Source organism: Littorina saxatilis, unplaced genomic scaffold (genome assembly GCF_037325665.1).
Source record: "Littorina saxatilis isolate snail1 unplaced genomic scaffold, US_GU_Lsax_2.0 scaffold_939, whole genome shotgun sequence".
In the NCBI taxonomy this organism is placed as follows: domain Eukaryota; kingdom Metazoa; phylum Mollusca; class Gastropoda; order Littorinimorpha; family Littorinidae; genus Littorina; species Littorina saxatilis.
The window spans coordinates 7,501-31,159 of NW_027127209.1; the positions used below are offsets into that span (position 1 = coordinate 7,501).

At 40.4% G+C, this 23,659-nt stretch overlaps 1 protein-coding gene across 1 annotated transcript in view; it reads left to right on the forward strand.

The window, feature by feature from the left end:
• Window positions 1–23,659, forward strand: part of LOC138955679 (DNA (cytosine-5)-methyltransferase PliMCI-like) — a 33,461-nt gene that overhangs the window by 227 nt on the left and 9,575 nt on the right. The window contains exons 2-12 of the mRNA XM_070327234.1: window positions 756–804; window positions 2,524–2,631; window positions 10,068–10,439; window positions 11,272–11,413; window positions 17,147–17,225; window positions 17,758–17,922; window positions 18,104–18,215; window positions 19,617–19,726; window positions 21,109–21,227; window positions 22,627–22,719; window positions 22,945–23,096. Of these exons, the coding sequence (XP_070183335.1) occupies window positions 756–804; window positions 2,524–2,631; window positions 10,068–10,439; window positions 11,272–11,413; window positions 17,147–17,225; window positions 17,758–17,922; window positions 18,104–18,215; window positions 19,617–19,726; window positions 21,109–21,227; window positions 22,627–22,719; window positions 22,945–23,096 (1,501 nt within the window). The remainder of the gene's footprint in view (window positions 1–755; window positions 805–2,523; window positions 2,632–10,067; window positions 10,440–11,271; window positions 11,414–17,146; window positions 17,226–17,757; window positions 17,923–18,103; window positions 18,216–19,616; window positions 19,727–21,108; window positions 21,228–22,626; window positions 22,720–22,944; window positions 23,097–23,659) is intronic.

Genomic DNA, 23,659 nt, shown 5'->3' on the forward strand with positions numbered 1-23,659 from the left:
CCTAGTTGCTGATCTGACAAGTGACAGTCTTTGTCTCCTTCAGTCCTTCAGTACTTGCCATGAACATGAAAACAAAGCAAGCAAAAGTAATTGTTGATACCATGTCTGCAGACCGTGTGTTGTTGTCTTGCAACAGATAGTAGCGAATGTGGGCGTTGGTACTCGTAATAGTAGTTGCAATCTTGCAACACATTTGGAGTCGCTGTGAGATTGAAGAGTGTAGGCCTAATAGTTTTCACTTCACCCTGAAGCACACACCGTGAAGAGACAAGTTTACTACACGGTACACCCACAGAAAACTAGGTCGAATCTGATGAAGAAATGTGTGGAGATGTTGTGTGTAGTGAAGTAGGCCTACTGTAATTGTGATCAAATTCAAAGGAACTTTTAGCACTGATTAGTTTTTGAAGTCTAGGACAGTCCTACTTTCTAGTTCTTTTCTCACATTTGCACTTGACAATTAAATACCAGGTGTAGATGATAGGATCAGGAACAAACATGCAGGCTTTTTGCTTGTCCTCATTAATGTTGCAACAAGCATTAAATTGGGTCTGAAAATGTATGCTTAATTGCAATGTGTTATTTACAATAGGCAGTGGAGTCAGTGTGACTGAGCCACAGAACAAGCATATGTCGAATACTATAGCATTCGTCATCAATCAAACAAAAGCACAAAAAACACCTATTTTATAGTTTTTATTTACTAAAAGTGTGTGTGTATGAATGCAAATAATTCTGAGTCGTGCTTTTTCCAGCCTCGAGGAGATTGAAGAAGAATTCAAAGATGGAGACCTTACTGAAAAGGTAAAACTAAAACTTTACATTTTTTACCATACAAATTACAATGTTGTCAGTATGTTCTCAGACTTCAGCCGCTGTCACACTTTTTTTTTTATCTGATGCATTGTTCTGGTCCTTGACAGGTCTATGTGATCATTTAGACATACAGTAGGTCTTCTAGGTGAACAGTTTTTGTTGATTTGAAGCCCAAACATCTGGACCTGACTGGGAATAGCACTGTGGTAGTAATAATGGTAATTAAGTCAAATTAATACATCATAGTACTGATATCACTGCTGGCCAGTAGTCATTGCCGCAAGGTATGATGTGCATATTTTTTTTTTTTGAAAACGGTCGTGTATCCTCAGTTAGGCCAAAAAAAAATAATAGGTGTGGTTACGGTAACATAGCCAAAAAAAATAGGGTAGGAAGGTAGGCAATCACTTTTTTTTTTTTAAACTTTTTTTTCTAATGTGTACAAATTAAACCTACTTGACAGGGAAATAAGTGTGCGACTCGAGCGCTTTCGCTTTCATTGCGTTTTCTGCACTCGTTTACTTGTTTTTTTGGTATTTTTGTGACAAATGTAATAAAAAGTTGCAGGGTTGGCCCCAAAAAATAGGGTAGGTCGGGTTACCGTAACCACACCTATTTTTTTTTAGGCCTTATAGCGTACATGTTCACTTGTAAGCTTACGTATCAGTAAAATAAACTCCTCCCTGTGCCTTGAAGCAGTTACCAGACCTGTTTACCAGTACGATTTGGGCGTATTTTGTACGCCAAACTATTATCGGTACGCAAATACGCGACACACACACAAAATACGCCTAAGAAAAAGTCTAGAGTAGAATACGTTTTCCGGTGTTGGTGTGCTGATTACGGGATGGTACAACTGATACCGGTTTCGGTCGAAGGGAGATAACCATGACAGCAAGTCTTCAGCTGTGGAAACCTTGTTCAGTTGTTGGCACGTGCGATCGTCTGGACAATCGTGACAAAATGAAGCGGGAAAATGTGCCAGTTTCGGATGACTGTACCAAATTTAAACAGCAGAAGCAGCAGATTTTCTTGGAGAAATATAAGAAAGAGCCAGGAATTGTGGAGTCTACTATGGGAAAAAGTCTTGCACACTGCAAGTATTGTAAATCAGATTTCTCCGTTGGCCATGCTGGAAAATATGACATCGAACGACACTGCAGTTCCAAATCTCACCTGGACAAGGTTGCTGCAATGAAATCCGCTGAAAGCTGCCTAGGAATTATGAAGTTCATTCCCGCAAAGCATATCCTGCCAGAAGAAAAGGCTGTAGTCCGTGCTGAAGCAATGTTTTCTGAGATGATTGTAAAAATTAACTTGCCACTGTCAACCGCAGATGTTATTTCACGAACTTCATCTTTTCATTATCAATCTGTTTGGAAGACACTGGTTATAATGCTGTAAACTGACAGGTAAATAACATTGTTTTATCCCTGTTGTATTGGAAGGAGTGAAATTCTGAAGGTGTTCACAAGACATGCTATTCTTACAGTTACACAAACACGTTTGCACCCACACGTACATTTTCCCTAGCCCATATGGCTTTGCTTGCAAAGTACACCAACTTTTTGAAAAATACACTCAACTTTTTGGGAAAGTACTCTTGCCTCGGGTTTAGGGTAAACAGGTCTGAGTTATTATTAATTTCATAACAAGATCCCTGTGTCGATTTATATTCTGACGTGTGTGATGTTTCCATGACGACAGGGATACTGGAAGAAGAAGTGTCGCCTCCTGGATCCCGTTCTTTCCACCGGCGCTAAGGAAAAGCTCAAAGCAGCCGAGACTGATCTTCGGGAAGAAGTCTTAACTGAAGTAAGTTTGTACCCTGAAGTTTTTTTTATCTGAGTATGCTTGTGTTGTTAATGCGAAAGATTGTATATGAGTGCGCCTTGAGTCGCCTTGTGTTGAGATATGTGCGCGTTATAAATTCTCGTATTATTATTATCTACACTTGGTACAACAGTTTACCCAGTGATTTAACCCCATGTCGTCATCCCCCGAAAGCGGCGTATGGCTGCCTGAATGGCAGGGTAAAAACGGTCATACACGCAAAAACCCACTCTTGGAAAAAACATGTGTGTTCATAGGAGTTTCTGTCCATGAAGGCAGAAGAAGAAACCTGGGTGAGGGTCGTTGTCATACTTCCTGAAAGTGAAACAAAAATGTTGTCTCTTCTTTAAATATTTGTGACGTCACTTCAACTGGACTACGTCAGGAGAATAGCCAATAGATAGTGTAGTATCCTGCTGTGCAATACTTGCAGCACAGTTGAAATGTAAACAACTTTCAGGCCTGGGAATGATACGCCTTTCGTGGTAAATACGACAGTCCTTTTCTAATTGTGTAAGAAAAGAGCTTCCGTGTGCCCTTGAAAATGCTTAAAATGCAACATGTTCCCGTCAGTATGCCCAGGGACCTATAGGTCTATGGTACGCCCAAACCACTTGTACTCCTTCCCAGGCCTCAACTTTGGGGAAAAACTGAGTGTAGAACATGAAAGAGTGTTTGCAGGGATGTCGTTAGGCGTCGGACATCGGACATTTTACGATGAAAATCCCCAAATGTCCGATTCACATTGCCGCATGTCGGTCAGATGTCCTATCGTTTTAGCCTGAGCGTGGTCATTGTCCGATATGTACTCCATTCCTTTGGACAGCGCGATATTCGTCAATTTTCATTTCAAGATACAAATCTTCTAAAAGACCGAACGCTCTCGTGTTCAGCTGACACTGAAGTTGCCAGTGCCGCGTGCGGATCTTTTCTTTTGTCGGGAATTTCCGAACCGTTTGCGGTATGCGCCGTTTGTGGATTATTTTTAGATCAGTGCATGCTACAGGAGTACGGGAGACAACTCCAACTGACTAAATTTGTCGTCTGCTTTTGTTTTCGATACGAGACGAAGCACTGAATTATGCCGCTGAAAAAAACCCCTAAAGCCTGCAAAAGATCAGCATTGGATCAAACCGATCATTTTGTTTTTCAACTTTTATCCAAATCATGCAGTTTGGAATCAAAGTAAGAGCTCTGAAGTAGTTCATGTTGGTTTCTTTTTTGTGGTTTCTTTGAAACTAAACAAATACAACATTATACGCACACTGTGTTGATGTATTTACTATATTATGTGCGTGTTCTACAGCGCGCGCGCGTGTGTGTGTGTGTGCGCGCATGACTTTGGAACAATTCCATGGAATGTGTTATAAGCTGTTTTGGCGCAAATTCATAATGTCCTATTACACTTTCTGAAAGCGGTTAAATGTCCTATTAATGCTGAAGAACTCAGGACATTTGTCCTATAGGTATGAATTTGTAGCAACATCCCTGTGTTTGGAAAAGATACGTTTTCACTGGCAGATGTTTTAGTCCAAGCAAATAAGAGAACAACGTTGAAGTGACAATGACTAGGTTTAAAATGTCCCTTATCAGAAAGTTCAACCTCAGTCCTTTGATGTTTATTAAACACATTTTCATATAAAGTTGGCGCTTCATATGGAAAAGTGGCTTTGAAATTGACCCTAATCCTTCTTTGGGCTCTGTAAATGTCGTTTGGGGCTATGGTTGTAAAACGGTATCTACTGGTCACCCCAATGTATAAACTGAAAACTCTTTCTGCACCAGAACACGCAGAAAGGATTGTATCTGCCTGATGTCTGATGCTTTTCAAAATCCCCAACCACTAACACCTTCAAAACGGACATTAACTGACACTGTTGTTTTTCCCTATATAATCCTTACTATTTTTCCGAGACGTCGTCGTGTTGTGTATTTAGCTTGCCACAACCTCATACATGGTCCTAAAAGTTAAAGTTGAAGAAAATACTAAAGATAAATGAACAAGCTGACGCAGTGTCATTCGCACCGTGAATCCCCCCATGGGAACATACTAAAGTCTGGTTCCAAATAGGCTCAATTTCCTTCTATTTCTTTGTATTTCTGCCTCGTAGGGGTAGGGGTGTTCAAACCAAAGGCACCTTTAAACCAAAATTCAAATCACACATCTTACAATACTAAGACACTCAGCAGTGAAAGGGTGTCTGCTGGTAAAAAATTCCAAACAATCCTAAAAGTACTTCACTACTAAACGTGCTTTTAAAAAGAGCCGTTATTTTTCCCTCTATAATCAGTATTGTGTTTTCTGCGAACATGTAGTCTATTTAGATGGTTGTCATGTGCACATGAGTTGCTAAAGCGTTTTCAGTTGGGCATATGTCGAAAAGCAAAGAATTAGCCCTTTGAAAACCATCAGAACTGTCACACAAAAATAACATTTACCTATCTCACCAACTGACCAAACATAGGGCTTTTCCTTATGTATTATGTATTGTCGTGTTTTTTGTAGCATACTTGTGAAAACAGCCACCACTGTTGTAAATGATACTTTAAAGAGCATTATTTCATTTTTGACTCACATGCGAAGCAAAAGTGAGTCTATGTACTCACCCGAGTCGTCCGTCCGTCCGTCCGTCCGTCCGTCCGGAAAACTTTAACGTTGGATATTTCTTGGACACTATTCAGTCTATCAGTACCAAATTTGGCAAGATGGTGTATGATGACAAGGCCCCAAAAAACATACATAGCATCTTGACCTTGCTTCAAGGTCAAGGTCGCAGGGGCCATAAATGTTGCCTAAAAAACAGCTATTTTTCATATTTTTCCCATTTTCTCTGAAGTTTTTGAGATTCAATACCTCACCTATATATGATATATAGGGCAAAGTAAGCCCCATCTTTTGATACCAGTTTGGTTTACCTTGCTTCAAGGTCAAGGTCACAGGAGCTCTTCAAAGTTGGATTGTATACATATTTTGAAGTGACCTTGACCCTGAACTATGGAAGATAACTGTTTCAAACTTAAAAATTATGTGGGGCACATGTTATGCTTTCATCATGAGACACATTCGGTCACATATGATCAAGGTCAAGGTCACTTTGACCCTTATGAAATGTGACCAAAATAAGGTAGTGAACCACTAAAAGTGACCATATCTCATGGTAGAAAGAGCCAATAAGCACCATTGTACTTCCTATGTCTTGAATTAACAGCTTTGTGTTGCATGACCTTGGATGACCTGGTCAAGGTCACATGTATTTTGGTAGGAAAAATGTGTAAAGCATGTGAGTCGTATGGGCTTTGCCCTTCTTGTTACAGTTGAAGGACAACCTGGACTGCCGTATATTACAGCTGTTTTACAATCAGCCAAAATTTTCTTAACAAACGTATGTTAAGAACAACTCCCATAGTGAAATTGAAGGAAAACAAAGTGAAAAACCCCCTGCCATAGAGGAGCTAAAGAATCAACAATAAACGACTGCATGGATAGCTTGATGCACGAATGCATTGCGGACATGTTTGTCTCCAACCAAGAGAAAGTTCCAAAAAATCCCTTTTGTGCTTCTTATTATACAGTGACGTCAAAGACAGCCTTTTCTGCTGTTCATACATTCAGGGGTTATGGTTACACTAAACGACGTAGTTGTAGCCATACTGCCATCCAGATTTATTTTTTCCTTGCGAGCAGTCACAGGGTGTTTGTGCTGTCTGCCAACCGTCAGACGACCCCGCCCAAGTCTGTTAAGGGACCGTTTGACCGTTATAGAACGCGTCTTTTTGATTTTTTAGCACATTTGGAAACGGTTGATTTTTATCCCTACCATTGTTTCCAAACATTATATAGGAATGTTTTGTGAACAACGGATAATAGCCGCTACTCGCATGTGTAGCAAAAGTGAGCGTACATACTCACCCTGGTCGTACAGCCGTTGTCCGTTGCCCGTCTTCATCTGTCTGTACAAATCATTACCTTTGGATATTTCTCCAACGCTATGAAGTGAAGAAACACCAAATGTTGCAAAATGTTGTATGACCCCAAGAGCTCAAAAAAGATACTTGAGAACCTTGACCTTACCTTAAGGTCAAGGTCACAGGGAGAATGAATGTGGTCTAAAAACTGCAAAATTTCACATTTTGCCAGTTTTCTGGAAAACAAATTAAAAACAGCGGGCTTAGTTTTGTATGGTATACAAAAAAAAGAAAGCCTTATCTTCTGATACCATTTTGGTTGACCTCGCTTCAATGTCAAGGTCACAGGAGTCCTTCAAAGTTGAATTGTATACATGTTTTGAAGTGACCTTGACCCTGAACTATGAAAAAAATCTTTCAAACTTCATAATTGTGTGGGGCACATGTTATATACTGATATTGAGCCACATTTAGTCACATATCATCAAGGTCAAGGTCACTTTGCCCCTTATGAAATGTGACTGAAACGGGCAATTGAATCACTAAAAGTGACAATGTCTCTTTGTAGAAAGTGCCAATAAGTATGTTTATGCTTCCTATGTCTTGAATTGATAGCCTTGTGATGTGTGACCTTTGATGATCTTGACCTTGGCCAAAGGTCATGTGTAATTTGGTAGGAAAAATCTGTAAACCAGTTCTAATAGTGTACAATGTCCTTGCCAGCTTCAGTTGTTAGACCTTCACCTTCAAGGTCACCTGAAGGTCAAGGTCACTTTAAGACAAAGGTCAAGCATGAGAGTCGCATGGGCTTTGCTTTGTTAAGATTTTTTACCAAGACACATGGATTTCTTTACCCGGCTTGGTCACATTTTTCATAGGGGTCAATGTGACCTTGACCCTAACGATATGTGACCAGATGTGGCTCACTATGAAATTCTAACAAACGCCCCACTCAGTGTTTAAGTTTGTAAGAGATATCGTCCATAGTAAAGTTAAAGGGGCAAGCTCACATCAAAATATGTCTACAATTCAACTTTGAAGGGCTCCTCTGACCTTGACATTGAAGCGAGGTCAACCAAAATGGTATCAGAAGATAAGGCTTTCTTTTTCTTGTATACCATACAAAACTAAGCCCGCTGTTTTTAATTTGTTTTCCAGAAAACTGGCACAATGTGAAATTTTGCAGTTTTTAGACCACATTAATTCTCCCTGTGACCTTGACCTTATGGTAAGGTCAAGGTTCTCAAGTATCTTTTTTGAGCTTTTTTGGTGTTTCTTCACTTCATAGCGTTGGAGAAATATCCAAAGGTAATGTTCAGTACAGACAGATAAAGACGGGCAACGGACAACGGCTGGACGACCAGGGTGAGTATGTACGCTCACTTTTGCTACACATGCGAGTAGCGGCTATTATCCGTTGTTCACAAAACATTCCTATATAATGTTTGGAAACAATGGTAGGGATAAAAATCAACCGTTTCCAACTGTGCCAAACAATCAAAAAGACGCGTTCTATAACGGTCAAACGGTCCCTTAACAGACTTGGGCGGGGTCATCTAACGGTTGGCAGACAGCACAAACACCCTGTGACTGCTCGCAAGGAAAAAATAAATCTGGATGGCAGTATGGCTACAACTACGTCGTTTAGTGTAACCATAACCCCTGAATGTATGAACAGCAGAAAAGGCTGTCTTTGACGTCACTGTATAATAAGAAGCACAAAAGGGATTTTTTGGAACTTTCTCTTGGTTGGAGACAAACATGTCCGCAATGCATTCGTGCATCAAGCTATCCATGCAGTCGTTTATTGTTGATTCTTTAGCTCCTCTATGGCAGGGGGGTTTTCACTTTGTTTTCCTTCAATTTCACTATGGGAGTTGTTCTTAACATACGTTTGTTAAGAAAATTTTGGCTGATTGTAAAACAGCTGTAATATACGGCAGTCCAGGTTGTCCTTCAACTGTAAAAATGAAATAATGCTCTTTAAAGTATCATTTACAACAGTGGTGGCTGTTTTCACAAGTATGCTACAAAAAACACGACAATACATAATACATAAGGAAAAGCCCTATGTTTGGTCAGTTGGTGAGATAGGTAAATGTTATTTTTGTGTGACAGTTCTGATGGTTTTCAAAGGGCTAATTCTTTGCTTTTCGACATATGCCCAACTGAAAACGCTTTAGCAACTCATGTGCACATGACAACCATCTAAATAGACTACATGTTCGCAGAAAACACAATACTGATTATAGAGGGAAAAATAACGGCTCTTTTTAAAAGCACGTTTAGTAGTGAAATACTTTTAGGATTGTTTGGAATTTTTTACCAGCAGACACCCTTTCACTGCTGAGTGTCTTAGTATTGTAAGATGTGTGATTTGAATTTTGGTTTAAAGGTGCCTTTGGTTTGAACACCCCTACCCCTACGAGGCAGAAATACAAAGAAATAGAAGGAAATTGAGCCTATTTGGAACCAGACTTTAGTATGTTCCCATGGGGGGATTCACGGTGCGAATGACACTGCGTCAGCTTGTTCATTTATCTTTAATATTTTCTTCAACTTTAACTTTTAGGACCATGTATGAGGTTGTGGCAAGCTAAATACACAACACGACGACGTCTCGGAAAAATAGTAAGGATTATATAGGGAAAAACAACAGTGTCAGTTAATGTCCGTTTTGAAGGTGTTAGTGGTTGGGGATTTTGAAAAGCATCAGACATCAGGCAGATACAATCCTTTCTGCGTGTTCTGGTGCAGAAAGAGTTTTCAGTTTATACATTGGGGTGACCAGTAGATACCGTTTTACAACCATAGCCCCAAACGACATTTACAGAGCCCAAAGAAGGATTAGGGTCAATTTCAAAGCCACTTTTCCATATGAAGCGCCAACTTTATATGAAAATGTGTTTAATAAACATCAAAGGACTGAGGTTGAACTTTCTGATAAGGGACATTTTAAACCTAGTCATTGTCACTTCAACGTTCCCTTCACTAAAGTGGCTAAGATGCCTGGACTATTGTGTGTGAGAGGTGGGTGCTTGACCAGGTTGGAGTGTATCTGCCTTTTGGGCGGCTCTGTCCCTTGTGCGATCGATTTGTTAGAGGCCTCGAAAGGGGGGTTCCGCCGCAGTTGTTTTTTGTTTCTGTGTGTGTGTGCGTGCATGTTCTGTAATGTCTGGCACAAGTTGTACGGACAGTGTAGGGGACTAAATTATTTCCATTTCATTTTTTTACCATTTACTCACTACTTGATAGAGTATTGGCGTTAACCGGTTTTTACCGGTTGAAATGAGAAATACCAGAACAAAAATGGCTGTCGGTATGACCTACCGGTTGAATTTTGAACTACTGGTTTTTTTCGCTGGTGAAACAATAACACCACCTCTCTGAGTTGGACTCTTACTGGTTCCAATGACCAGCCTACTATCTTTTTCTGTATTGTTTGCATCATAAAAGGTTGCGTACATGTTTGAAAAATGTCTAGCGTCATCAATATTCATATTGTTTTTCAGAAAGGCTACTTCAAGCGACTAGCCAAAGTCCTGGAGAACGTGCTGAAGCCGCCTTCAAAGGCTGTGGGCTTTGTGTCTGAAGGCCCCCTCAAGTTCACCAGGGATGGTTCAGCTTCCCATGATTCTGAAGCTGACATTGCATCTAACTCTACACAAGAAAACGGCGCCAGTCGCAAAGGTAGCAGTGGAGTGAAGGATTCTGGGGACTCTGATGCTAACGGCAACGGTGCTTCCAGTTGTGACCATGTAAACGGGTTGCCTTGCAACGGAAACGGCAAGCATGAGGAGAATGGGTCTGTTGCCAATGGCAACGGGTCGGATGCTGACCACAATGGAAGGAATGGCAACGGCCATCAGTCAGTAGACAAGCCGGTGGGTTGAGGTTATCGATTACTGGTCAGGAAATTAGATTGGTTTGAAATTGAATGCCTCTGCCCCAAAGCGTGACGCATATCTCCTGTGCTTTGTTTTAGACCTTGTTATTTGAAATTATATACAAAACCTTTTAGCAATGTAAACATATGCGTCTGATTTGAAGGCAGAATTTCTCTGGTGGAAAAACGTGTTTATCAGGGGTGTGCACTGCTGGGGTTATTTTCCTCAGCAAAATTAATGTCATGGTCATGTCAATTTTCTGTCGCAGTAGACAATTCTTGGCATCGTTACACTGTGAAAAATGTTCAACAATTTTGGGAAAATAACTGTAAAGTTTGTGGCGATTCAGAATCAGTTTGACCAACTGACACGGACAGTTCCATACAACATTCCTGGTTAGCTTTTGCAAAAAATCCCAGGAATCATAATTACTGGCTAGCTTGAATTTTTTTAAAGCAATGCATACGGCATACACAACGTCATGAAAAAAGTGCATCGCGGTGAACCATGTCCGTGTACTGGCTCTTGCATGTCGGAACAACCTTTGGTGCAACGAAAGATTTTTTTTCATTGCCAGAGAGCAGCACCTTTGTATGTGTTTGTCGGAAAGCCAAGGGAATACATTCTTCCACACAGTGTTAGCATTTGAGAAAAAGGAGCATATCAATTTTGCTTATTCCGTACATGGTGTGGTGGGGAAAAAACCCAAGTGTCAGCCAATTTTTAAAAGCCTCTAATACGCTTTAGTTGTGCATCAACTTGATCCCTGCAAAGTGTGTTGACTGCTATAGACCGTGATATGTCTGATTATCTCCTGTTTTTGGTTCAGGACAGCATGGTGGACGCTGACAAGTTGACTCCAGCTGAAGGTGATGCCGCTGAAGACGTCGGGAAGGTCAAGGTCAACAAAAGGTTAAAAGCAAGAAACTCGTTACCTGCAGAGAACTCAGCGTCTCCTTCGAACCAAGATAGTAAGTCTGTGGCAGGAACTGTGCAAATGACTGTACTCAGTTGTCTCCCTTAACTCATGCAGGTGCAGTCGGCATTTCAGCCATATGGCTGAACAAAATCAATCAGGTTTTGCATCAACCTAAAATTGCTTGCAAATCACTCGCAGTCAGGGCAAGCTCTGCTTCATTTTTGGCCGTTTGTGACATTTTGACAAACATGCATCATCTTCTTCTTCTACCTCGCCAGTCTCATGTCAAAACTTCACTACATGGGAACAAAATACCCCTACAGCACAAGAAAACTAAATAATAATAATTGTCAGTAAGTACTGGTGTCACATGACTGATGTGAACCAGTTGATTCAGGGATGAGATTCTTCCGCCAATTGGCGGAAATCCGCCCAAAAGTTCGTCCCCAGGACCATTTTTCTGAATCGTCTAAATCCGTTGAAAAAAAATGGGGGGGGGGGGGGTAGAGTAGTTGTTGTGGTTCCATTGGATTCGATCTGTAAAGTCCTACCTACAACCCTAAAGTCGATTTTCCAGATCAAATCTCCGATAAAATAATGACAACATAACCTCCGTATCGAAGGAAGTGGACCTTCGACCCGAATATGAACTTTCCATTTGGGACTAAGTTTCCCTTTCACCGAGTGTCTTCATTCCGAAAATTCATAAACGGGCTGATTCAGCTGTCGGCTTTAGCCTGCTTAACAAAGATGGCGTCGGTGAGAACATTGACGGAAAGCGAACATGTTTTGGCGTCGGAGATCGACCAGGGTGTGAAGAATAAGTGGGTTCCGAAATGGCAGGAAGAAATCGTCACGTCTAAACTACGCGGGAGAAAACTGTCGCTCCGACTTGGAGATTCTATTAAAAAGTTGACTGTTCCGGGAAAGGCTAGATGCACGTGGTGTAATTTTGATCTAAAGTTACTTAAATTTTGCACATATGACTGACAAAATGTTGTATGCTTCTACTGCTCGGACTCATTTCCAAGTCTTTTTTTTATGGTCAAAGTGTCAAAAAATCTTCAGCTTCAGGGGGCTTCCTGACCCCCACCAGGGGCGTTGCCCCCAGACCCCCGCCAAATAATTTCCTCCCAAAACACTTTTAGGGAATCTCATCTCTGTTGATTGGCTAATGGCGATGCGCTTAAATCTGTTAGCGCACTCCAAACGCACTCTTGGAGTGCGCTAACTTTTCCACAGAGCGTATTCTTACGCCCTGTGCCAAAGCGAGACTGTACTCTCATCCTCAGAATTAATTAATGACATGTAGCTTATATTCTTCACTTTACTAAAAAATAACCATACATTTCCTGCGGCTCGAAGCAGAAGTTTTTTCCCTGACAGATCGCAGGCGCCTGTGCCACAGTTAAGCCCACTGATCTAAAAATAGAAGCGGCTGTATCTCTTCCACAAATGGTCTCTTCTCGTTTTGACTTGCAAAGATTTTTCTCATATGCCGTGTTAGTGGCATGTAGCTTATTAACCACATTACTAAATGATGAGTTAGTGTAAAATTCCCAGCGGCAAACAGAAAACACAAGTGTTATTCCGATAACGTATCAGCTAGACCAGCATTTGCCATTTGGAAGTCGACTCTGTTATAGTAGACTACACTGAAATACGACTGCATCAGTTCAGTAAATGAATGATTTCCGAATTATTATTTCAAGGCAACAACAATCGGAATCAAAAACGTGTATGGTTAACTCTTACCAGTTCGGGGGTTTTAGGGCATATTTTACAGTGCTGTTGGTGCCTTCTTGCCGAGTGGCTATCTGGGGTCATATTCTAAATGAAATATAGAAAGTTATATATCAAATGAAAGGAAAATGAATAAGCTTTTCATATTTGCAAAGAGAATTGTGCTATCTTTAAAGGTAAAAAAGGTTATGGGGGTGACAACATGATTTTTGTTGAAATTTGTACGCCCATTTTTTGGAACACGTGACAAACACAAAGAAGACTTTTTTTTGTGTTCAGTTTATTTTAGATATGCTGCTAACTGGTCTGTTTTGGCATTCATTTTACATAACATAGCAAAGTTTTATTGAGTTTTGCTGATAAACAAAAAAGTTATTGTCACCTGAATACCCCCACCCAAATTTCAAAGTTGGACGTTTCATGACATACGCATGCCTAAGGCAACAACAACAAAAAGTCTGTTTACGGTATCCCGACCGACCCTATTTTTTCGCGCGAGCCTAGACTTTTTTTTGGCATTTGGGGAGGAAAAAGTCTTTGTTTTTTGGCAAAATAACTTAAAAATATGTTTTTTTTGGGGGGGGGGAAAAAGTCCCGACCTACCGACCCTATTTTTGTGGCCAATGTTACCGTTAACAGACTATTTATTTTTGTTGGCCTAATAATGCATTCCTATAACTAACTTATAACAAAAACCCAGCTTGTTTCTGTCATAAAGTGTGTCTAACATATGAGTTTATCCACTGTCTGACCCATCCAATGTAAAATAACTAATTTTTTTTCGATAATTAGATAATTGGTCAGTGGAAAACTACAGGGGGCGGGGCAAGCTTATGATGGGTAAGGGAGCGAACTGGTAAGAGTTAAGAACGTTCTTACCATGTATAAAACTTATTACCAGCCGGCCTCATGCGTGCAGACGAGCAATTGTTGTTTTTGAAATGAGACTGCAGTGCAGTGCCGTGGTTCGATTGCCCTAGCCGCAGCAAATTAACATGTTGGGTAAATGTGAACAAACAAACGATGGGGACATAATACGTGTAGGGTTCACAGCATTCTTTCGGTTCATATATATAGTACCAGTCTCCCCGATGAGTGAAGATACAACACGAGAAACATACCACATTTACTTTGAAAATGTGCTAACCGTGGCCTTGGAGTCAATGTATTCAAAGGGCAATACTGCACAGTCAATCTGTCGAAGCTCGATGAAGGTTTCGAATCGCAAATAACTAAGAGCACAGTCCTTTCTCCGAGTTTAAATGAGGTCTCTATGAAAGATCATCACTTTTTAGCTTAACATTACACTGGAATTTACCAACAGAAATTGAAACAAGAGTTTGCGTGTGATGAAAGCATGACACACTTGAGACAGCCCACACAAAAGTAGATCTGACACAAACCTGACAACACAGTTACGCCTATCCAAATGCGCGTTGCAAAATGTGCGTTTTGAATCTTCTTTTTTCTCTGGCGGTACTGACAATATCGTTATTGAAACAATCCCAGTGCACTAAGGGATTTATAGAGCAAATCTCGAAAATAATTATTGAACTCAGCGCTATGCGCTTTGTTCAATAATGAATTTTCTTGGTTTGCTCTATAAATCCCTTATGTCTCAATAACTTAAATAATAATGACCTCTTATAAGTTATATAGCGCGAGCCACAGTATACTTCTGTACTCTCCACACTTTACAATATCAAATTACAATGCACAATATTACCAGCTATTGTGTTTTCAGCGTAGCAATAGGGCCCGATATTTAGACGAGACAAGTATAATGCCGACGAGTCTAAATATCGGACCCTATTGCTACGATGAAAACACAATAGCGTTTATATGGCTATTCTGGCATTAAATTCTGTGTTAAAATCATGTTTTTGTCAGCAACAAGTACCAGAATGGTCCATGTCATTGATTGCAGACGACGGTTCCCTTTCCGCATGAAGCCACGGAAATAACCGAACATTGAAAAACCCACGGACATGTATTACGGAGAAAACTCGAGATAACCGGATGTTTAGCATTACGTCAATATGCTAGGAATCATATGACGTATCATGCTTGCCTACGTATATTGTATGTTCGAAAGTCTGACTTCTGTTGGGAATTCGTGTGGTGAAGACTGCGGTAAATCTGTAGATGATAAGAGAACAAGGATTGTCTCAGAAGAAACGACTAAATGTTTCAGACCGGTAACTTCATTTCAACATTGCACTATACAATGGACGTTCTATGTGACAGGAGAGTTTGCTGATTTTGTGTTAAACATTGGAGAGATCTTCTGCTAGAATCAGAGATAGGTCGCTTCAGATTGCAGCTTCTGGAAATTTGCAAGGTTTGTTGCCTGTTAAAGAACTGGATTTTACACGTAATGTATGTCATGTACAGTAAGCAACAATAAAAACACACACAAAGCAAATGGCATCGTCTGTCGACTAGTCACAGAAACAAACCTGACGAGGTATGCGTGTACTTTATACACGTGGAAGAAACCGGAACCATGCGTCTTTGTTATTGACAATATGCTTTTGCATATTGAGAAAAATGGCCGACTTCCGCAGCATTATGCTTTGATGATCGGAAGAGACCATCCAATCACAGCCCCCGAATTCCCCCACGTGTTCATCAGAATAGCTATATAAACACATAACAACATAAATAGAAATAAGGCTGGTATGGGATTTCGTATTAGTACACACCTCGTATCAGGACTCGGCCCTCAAAGTCCTGTAAATGGTGTACTCATAGCTGCCAACCCTCCCTAGAAAAACGGGAAATTCCCGATTTTATGTCCAGTCCCGGATTTTCCCGAATAGTGCAACAGTTTCCTGATTAAAATTTTTTCGAGTATAGTTATATAATGACTGGAGTGTATTTTCAAGCGCCTGTACTTGGCGTAGTTTCACTTCTGAACTCTCGTTCAGCGCGAGGCTTCGTCACACAAACGCTGTGATCAAAATCGAAACTAAACGAGAGTAGGCGAGATTTGTGGCTAGCGCATGCGCTTCAGTCGAATGTGGATGAGAAGCAGAAGAAGAAGCAGCAGCAGACGACCACAAAATGAAGAAAACAACGGTCCAGCGGCCGAAAGTCGGCCCGAAAGTTCTTGTAAAATTTCAAAAGAGTTACAAACAAGAGTATGACTTCATCTCCGAATCGACAAGACGCGGCATACATTTCACGTTTTGCACCAAGTGCCGCGAAGATATCAGCATCGGACATGGAGGCATTCAAGAACAGCAAAACATGAACGGAACCGGGGGACAGCCGTCGAGAAGACGAGAAAGATTACCCAACTGTTCGCTTCAGACGTCGATGTTCGAACTATGAACGCTGATCCGTGCCAGTTATGCTGTTGTGAACTGTGATGGCAACAGCAATCTCCTTCATACCCCTGGAAGGTGTAGTGTGTTGTGACTTTTGGATTGTGAAATAAACTCAAGGAAGTAACTAACATGAACTATGATTTTGGTGCTGTTGTGAACTGTGATAGCAAAAGATATCTTCCCCCACACAATTGGAAGATGTGAGTGTCAAGAAGTATGAAATACTGTAGAAGGAAGCTTGACGTGCATTGGTAAGTCACCGTACATCTACTCTCTCTCCAGCTCATTCTTCCTTTTTTGTGACAAAATTTGCTGCCAGAAACTGGCAGTTATAATCCTTAGAATGCACCAGATTGCACCAATTTGCATCCTTTTTTTCAAAAAATTTCAGGAGGGGGATGCCCCCGGACCCCCCTAGTATTCTAGGCGCTTTGCGCCGTCGGCTCGGCGCTTTGTGCCGAGACGCTCATTCCTCCCTATTTTTATCTGGGAAAAGTTGGCAGCTATGTGTACTCGCCTTTGGCTAGTAATTCTGAAAATTTACTTGCCAGAGAGAAAACTTTCTTGCCAAACCAACAATTTGTTTCAGCAATTTGGCGAGCAAATGAGCTACTTGCCAATTACATGTTTTTACTCGCCATGGCGAGTAAAATACTCGCCACTTTCAGGCCTGAGACTGCTAAGTGATTCTGTGGTGTGGATTTGTTCAGGTCCTCCGCGGCGCAAGGGGAGGTCAGCAGCGGTGTCCAATGGTCAACAACCCAGCATCACCTCAATGTTCGGACCCAGGTAGGGGTTGGGGGGAGTGCTCAGTTTGCTAGTTGTTGGTGTGTGCAGTGTAAATCCCCTTTTGCGACCCAGAGAAAGGGAATTGAAGCTGAATTTGTGTGTGCTGAGGGGTAGAGATGAGAAGAAGAACATCAAATCAAATTTTATTTTACGAAGGGTGTGGCATAAGCAATACAAAGAAAGCTTTTTTTCAACCAACCCTCGCCCAGAGAGGAACTTCTCTTATCATATTTACACACGTACAAACAAAAACAAAAAAATTAAAGAAGGAAGAGAGAGAGAGATTCATAACTTAATTAAAAAGGTGATGATTTTCGGCAAAACCTAATCTTAAAACCATTTTAAAAATAGCTTGCATCAACAACTACTGATCAGATTTTCTTGTTCAAGAGGTAGTGTAGCAAGAGGTAGTGTAGCAAGAGGTAGTGTAGCAAGAGCAATTAATGAAGAAGCTTGAAAGAGTAGTAGTTTTAAGTAAGTTTTTTCACTTTCTGTAAAAGCAACTTTTCAATAAACACTTCTGTCTTGACAGTTCCGCCAAGAAGAAGAGAGACGTTGAGGAACCCATGGGCATGGCAACAGAAGCCGATGAAGAGAAGTGTGAGACGAAGGTGACGGAGGAGGGGGGAGTGACGGAGGAAATGGACGAAGACCTGCCGGCAAGCAAGCGGCAGAGAGTGGAGGGCGAGGAGCACAGGTCAGTTGCCGTAAATCATTATTGCTGTTGTATACTTGCGTAGTTGTCTTTGCCGAATTGAGGACAGGCTTCAGGAATCATGCATTTCATTTTAGCGATTCTCTGTCATCCCTGTGTAGTCTTATGAACCATGCATTTCGTGTTATTTAATCTCTGCGCTCCCTGTGTTGTATGACGTCAGAGAGGTGAAAGTGTCGCTGCCCCCGCCCAAAGTACAGGCACGCTGCTCGGAATGCAAACAGGTGCTAGAGGATCCTGAGCTCAAGTTCTTCCAGGGCGACTCCAATGAAGCGGTACGTTTCACACCACCACCAGACTTGTTGAATGACTATTTTCCAGGGGTTGGAACCCTAGCAGACCTGGCCGGAGGTGCACGAGAAAGGGACCAACCGGGAGGGAGTCAGCCGCTGGTGGTGTTGGATTGGGTGAAATTAAGATTTGTTGTGATTTGAACGAATCAGACCCCACAGTTTGCTCTTGCCCGTTTGAGTTTCACCCACTTTCGCTTCGTGCAGCTCGGTCCATCCCTTGTCGTTAAAAAGTTCTTTATTCATATAATAAGTTCTTTATGCATATAATAAGTTCTTTATGCATATAATAAGTTCTTTATGCATATAATAAGTTCTTTATTCATATAATAAGTTCTTTATTCGTATATAAGTTCTTTATTCATATAATAAGTTCTTTATTCATATAATAAGTTCGTTATTCATATAATAAGTTCTTTATGCATATAATAAGTTCTTTATTCATATAATAAGTTCTTTATTCATATAATAAGTTCTTTATTCATATAATAAGTTCTTTATTCATATAATAAGTTCTTTATTCGTATATAAGTTCTTTATTCATATAATAAGTTCTTTATTCATATAAAAAGTTCTTTATTCATATAAAAAGTTCTTTATTCATATAAAAAGTTCTTTATTCATATAATAAGTTCTTTATTTGTATATAAGTTCTTTATTCATATAAGTTCTTTATTCATTTAAAAAGTTCTTTATTCATATAATAAGTTCTTTATTCATATAATAAGTTCTTTATTCATATAATAAGTTCTTTATTCATATAATAAGTTCTTTATTCATATAATAAGTGTTCTCTGTCAGCTTAGAAGACCACTGGGTCAAAGTACCATAAATGTCACGTTTTTGTTTTTTGTCCTAATTAAACATTCCAATTTCTTCTTCTTCTTCTTCTTCTTCTGCGTTCGTGGGCTGAAACTCCCACGTACACTCGTGGTTTTGCACGAGTGGAATTTTACGTGTATGACCGTTTTTACCCCGCCATTTAGGCAGCCATACGCCGCTTTCGGAGGAAGCATGCTGGGTATTTTCGTGTTTCTATAACCCACCGAACTCTGACATGGATTACAGGATCTTTTTCGTGCGCACTTGGTCTTGTGCTTGCGTGTACACACGAAGGGGGATAAGCCACTAGCAGGTCTGCACATAAGTTGACCTGGGAGATCGGAAAAATCTCCACACTTAACCCACCAGGCGGCCGCGGCCGGGATTCGAACCCTCAACCTTCCGCTTTGGAGGCCGACGTCTTACCACCACGCCACAGCGTCCGTCAAAACATTCCAATGACTACCATTCTCGTGTTTAAATTTTTTTTTTTTTTTTAAGACCTGGTTCTGTCAGTGTTGTTACAAGGAGGGTTTCACTGTTAATATGTTGTTGTTGTGACAGGTGGAGGAGTTCATAGCACTGGTGGACCCCAAGCTACAGCTGTTCACTGGGGAGGAAGAGATGACGGAAAGTTACGATGACCGTCCCCAGCACAAACTGACTCACTTCACGTACGTATGCAGGGGTCGGTGGAGAGTGTTACAAATAGCACCATCAGGTTTTATTTTCACTGGGGGGGGGGGGGCTTGGAATCATTTAAATTAACACAATCAAGTTAAGGGCAGGTGGGCCAGTGCACTATGTTTTTTTTTATTTTAATGTTTTATTTTGTTTGAATGTTATTTTATGAAAGAAATGAATAAACAATGACAAAGAATAGTCACTTTTTGTATTTTGGGTTGCTGGTTTTTATATTTAGTCAAGTTTTGACTAAATATTTTAACATCGAGGGGGAATCGAAACGAGGGTCGTGGTGTATGTGTGTCTGTGCGTGTGTGTGTGTGTGTGTGTGTAGAGCGATTCAGACTAAACTACTGGACCGATCTTTATGAAATTTGACATGAGAGTTCCTGGGTATGAAATCCCCGAACGTTTTTTTCATTTTTTTGATAAATGTCTTTGATGACGTCATATCCGGCTTTTCGTGAAAGTTGAGGCGGCACTGTCACACCCTCATTTTTCAACCAAATTGGTTGAAATTTTGGTCAAGTAATCTTCGACGAAGCCCGGACTTCGGTATTGCATTTCAGCTTGGTGGCTTAAAAATTAATTAATGACTTTGGTCATTAAAAATCTGAAAATTGTAAAAAAAAAATAAAAATTTATAAAACGATCCAAATTTACGTTCATCTTATTCTCCATCATTTGCTGATTCCAAAAACATATAAATATGTTATATTCGGATTAAAAACAAGCTCTGAAAATTAAATATATAAAAATTAATATGAAAATTAAATTTTCGAAATCAATTTAAAAACACTTTCATCTTATTCCTTGTCGGTTCCTGATTCCAAAAACATATAGATATGATATGTTTGGATTAGAAACACGCTCAGAAAGTTAAAACAAAGAGAGGTACAGAAAAGCGTGCTATCCTTCTGAGCGCAACTGCTACCCCGCTCTTCTTGTCAATTTCACTGTCTTTGCCGTGAGCGGGTGACTGACGATGCTACGAGTATGCGGTCTTGCTGCGTTGCATTGCGTTCAGTTTCATTCTGTGAGTTCGACAGCTACTTGACTAAATGTTGTATTTTCGCCTTACGCGACTTGTTCTTCATTAACATCATGATGGCTGCTGCTTACTAATCAGATGTATCAAGAACTATCTGCAGGCTTGAGATTTCTATGCAGATATACAATTTAATATAAACTTCAAAGCCCCAACTGAAATTTGTTTGGATTTTTTTGTCAGTCACAATCGACCCTGAACTGTAAGTATAAACCACAGATCTTGATTTCTTGTGTGTGTGTGACAAGAATAGTCACTGGCTTCAATGGGGGTCTGTTGGAGAGGTGTGACTTCGTTCCTTGATATCTTGTCCTTGCTTTGCAGCGTCTATGACAAGAATCGTCACCTGACCGGCTTCGACGGAGGTCTGTTGGAGAAGAACAAGGAACTGTTTATCAGCGGTTTTCTGAAGCCGGTCTATGAAGAGGATCCCAGTATTGAAGGTGGGAACAGACACAGTGTTGTGGGGGGGGGGGCTTGACTTTTTGTTGGGTGTTTACATTCCAAACTCTGTAAATTTAACGTGGGGTCATCTTGACTGATATATATGTCAGTACTGAGTTTTTCATTTGTGAACTGTAGAATAAAAGTCTTCTTAACTTTGCTTGTCTGATTAGTGTCAATACAGTCATCTATCTACAATTGTTTTCTGTTATTGAATCAATGTTTTACACTGCAACTTATTTCAAACGAGTGGCACGGAGTTTCAGAATTTCGGGATGTTGCCCCCAACAGAGTTCTCCAGCAAATTTACTGAAATAACCACAAAAGTTTAAGCAGTTTTTAAAAAAGTTTTAGGCAGTTCTTGACGTCACTTTTTCCCAGCCATGAAATTGCAAAAATAGACACAACAGTTGTTTCATTGTATTATTTAGTATTTCCTCAATCCAACAGTATATAGATATGACATGTTTGATAGTTTTATGCAAATTCAGTTCAGTCTTTGCATGCTTTGCGGAGACCGACTTGACCCATCTTTTGTCCACGGCTTTCGGTGATGACTGATTCCAGATCTTCAGTAACACTTTCGTAGTTTCAGGCCAACAGAATGTTTTGATATCCCTTTCAGCAACTTGGTTTTTGAGTCACTTGAGAAAAAGTGACTATGTAATCGGTCAGTGTTAGTCTGTCCGGCCGGCCGTCCGGCCGTCCGTAGACACCACCTTAACGTTGGACTTTTCTCGGAAACTATCAAAGCGATCGGGCTCATATTTTGTTTAGTCGTGACCTCCAATGACCTCTACACTTTAACGATGGTTTCATTGACCTTTGACCTTTTTCAAGGTCACAGGTCAGCGTCAAAGGAAAAATTAGACATTTTATATCTTTTCTCGGAAACTATCAAAGCGATCGGGCTCATATTTTGTTTAGTCGTGACCTCCAATGACCTCTACACTTTAACGATGGTTTCGTTGACCTTTGACCTTTTTCAAGGTCACAGGTCAGCGTCAAAGGAAAAATTAGACATTTTATATCTTTGACAAAGTTCATCGGATGTGATTGAAACTTTGTAGGATTATTCTTTACATCAAAGTATTTACATCTGTAGCCTTTTACGAACGTTATCAGAAAAACAAGGGAGATAACTAGCCTTTTCTGTTCGGCAACACACAACTTAACGTTGGGCTTTTCTCGGAAACTATAAAAGTGACCGGGCTCATATTTTATGTGAACGTGACTCATTGTGTTGTGAATAGCAATTTCTTCCTGTCCATCTGATGCCTCATATAATATTCAGAACTGCGAAAGTGACTCGATCGAGCGTTTGCTCTTCTTGTTGTTTTATTTTATAGTTTTTCTTTCTTTTTGTTTTTACATGAACAATTGTTTATATGTACACAGGTGGTATCCCCTGCAAGGAGATCGGACCCATCAACGAATGGTGGACGGCAGGTTTTGATGGGGGAGAAAACGCTCTCATCGGAATCACAACAGGTATGAACAGACCGTGCAATTCAGTGTGTGTTGTTCCCAGGCCTCCGTCTTCAGTTGTTGACGCATACTTTTTTTTATCTGAAGCATTGTTCTGACCCTAGGTCGGTCGACTGTCCGTTAATTTGACATGTAGGAGATTTTCTTCTCTCTATTGTTGACAGTGTATGTGTTGTGTTATAACTTGTGTGTTTAATGAATCTTTTTTTTTATCCCAATTCTTGACAGCTTACGCTGACTACTACCTCATGGCTCCGTCCCCTGCTTTCGCCCCTTTTATGGACGGGGTGAAGGTCAAATGTCACATGTCGAAGATTGTTATCGAGTTTCTTCAGAACAACCCGGACGCCACTTATGAGGACTTGCTCAACAAGTTGCAGGTGTGTTTGTGTGTGTGTGTTCGAGTGTGCTTCAGACCTGGGAACCCATACAATTTCATCGCATTTTGTATGGACAAGTGTCTAGAATACGATCAGTACTGTCAGTGGAGAAAAAATACAAGACAAATTCCTAGACTACTTTTCTTGGGAAGCGCATCCTGAAGCCGATCCAGTATTTTGACACATGATTACAGTTTTTGTCAGTTAACATTAAAAGAAGCATATGTTTTAAACGTATTGGTAAACTTATTTCACTGTGTGATGGACGCGTGTGAAGCATGTTTGAATCATGGACACATGTTCAAATACTGTATTGAGAATACATGTACTCCAAGTGCTAAACAGGGGTTCCCATGTCTGTAGAATGTATATATATTTGATATTATGTTAAAAACAATTTTTTTTTAATTGGATCGTTGGAGTAAAGGGTTAATAAAAGAAAAGATTATTCAGTCTGCAGGTATTTTTTTTAATTGTTTAATAATTTAACAGACAATAAGGCAACAAGATTTCCTGTTTATAGTACAGGGTATAGCACCTAGTGAACGCCCACCCCCAACTTT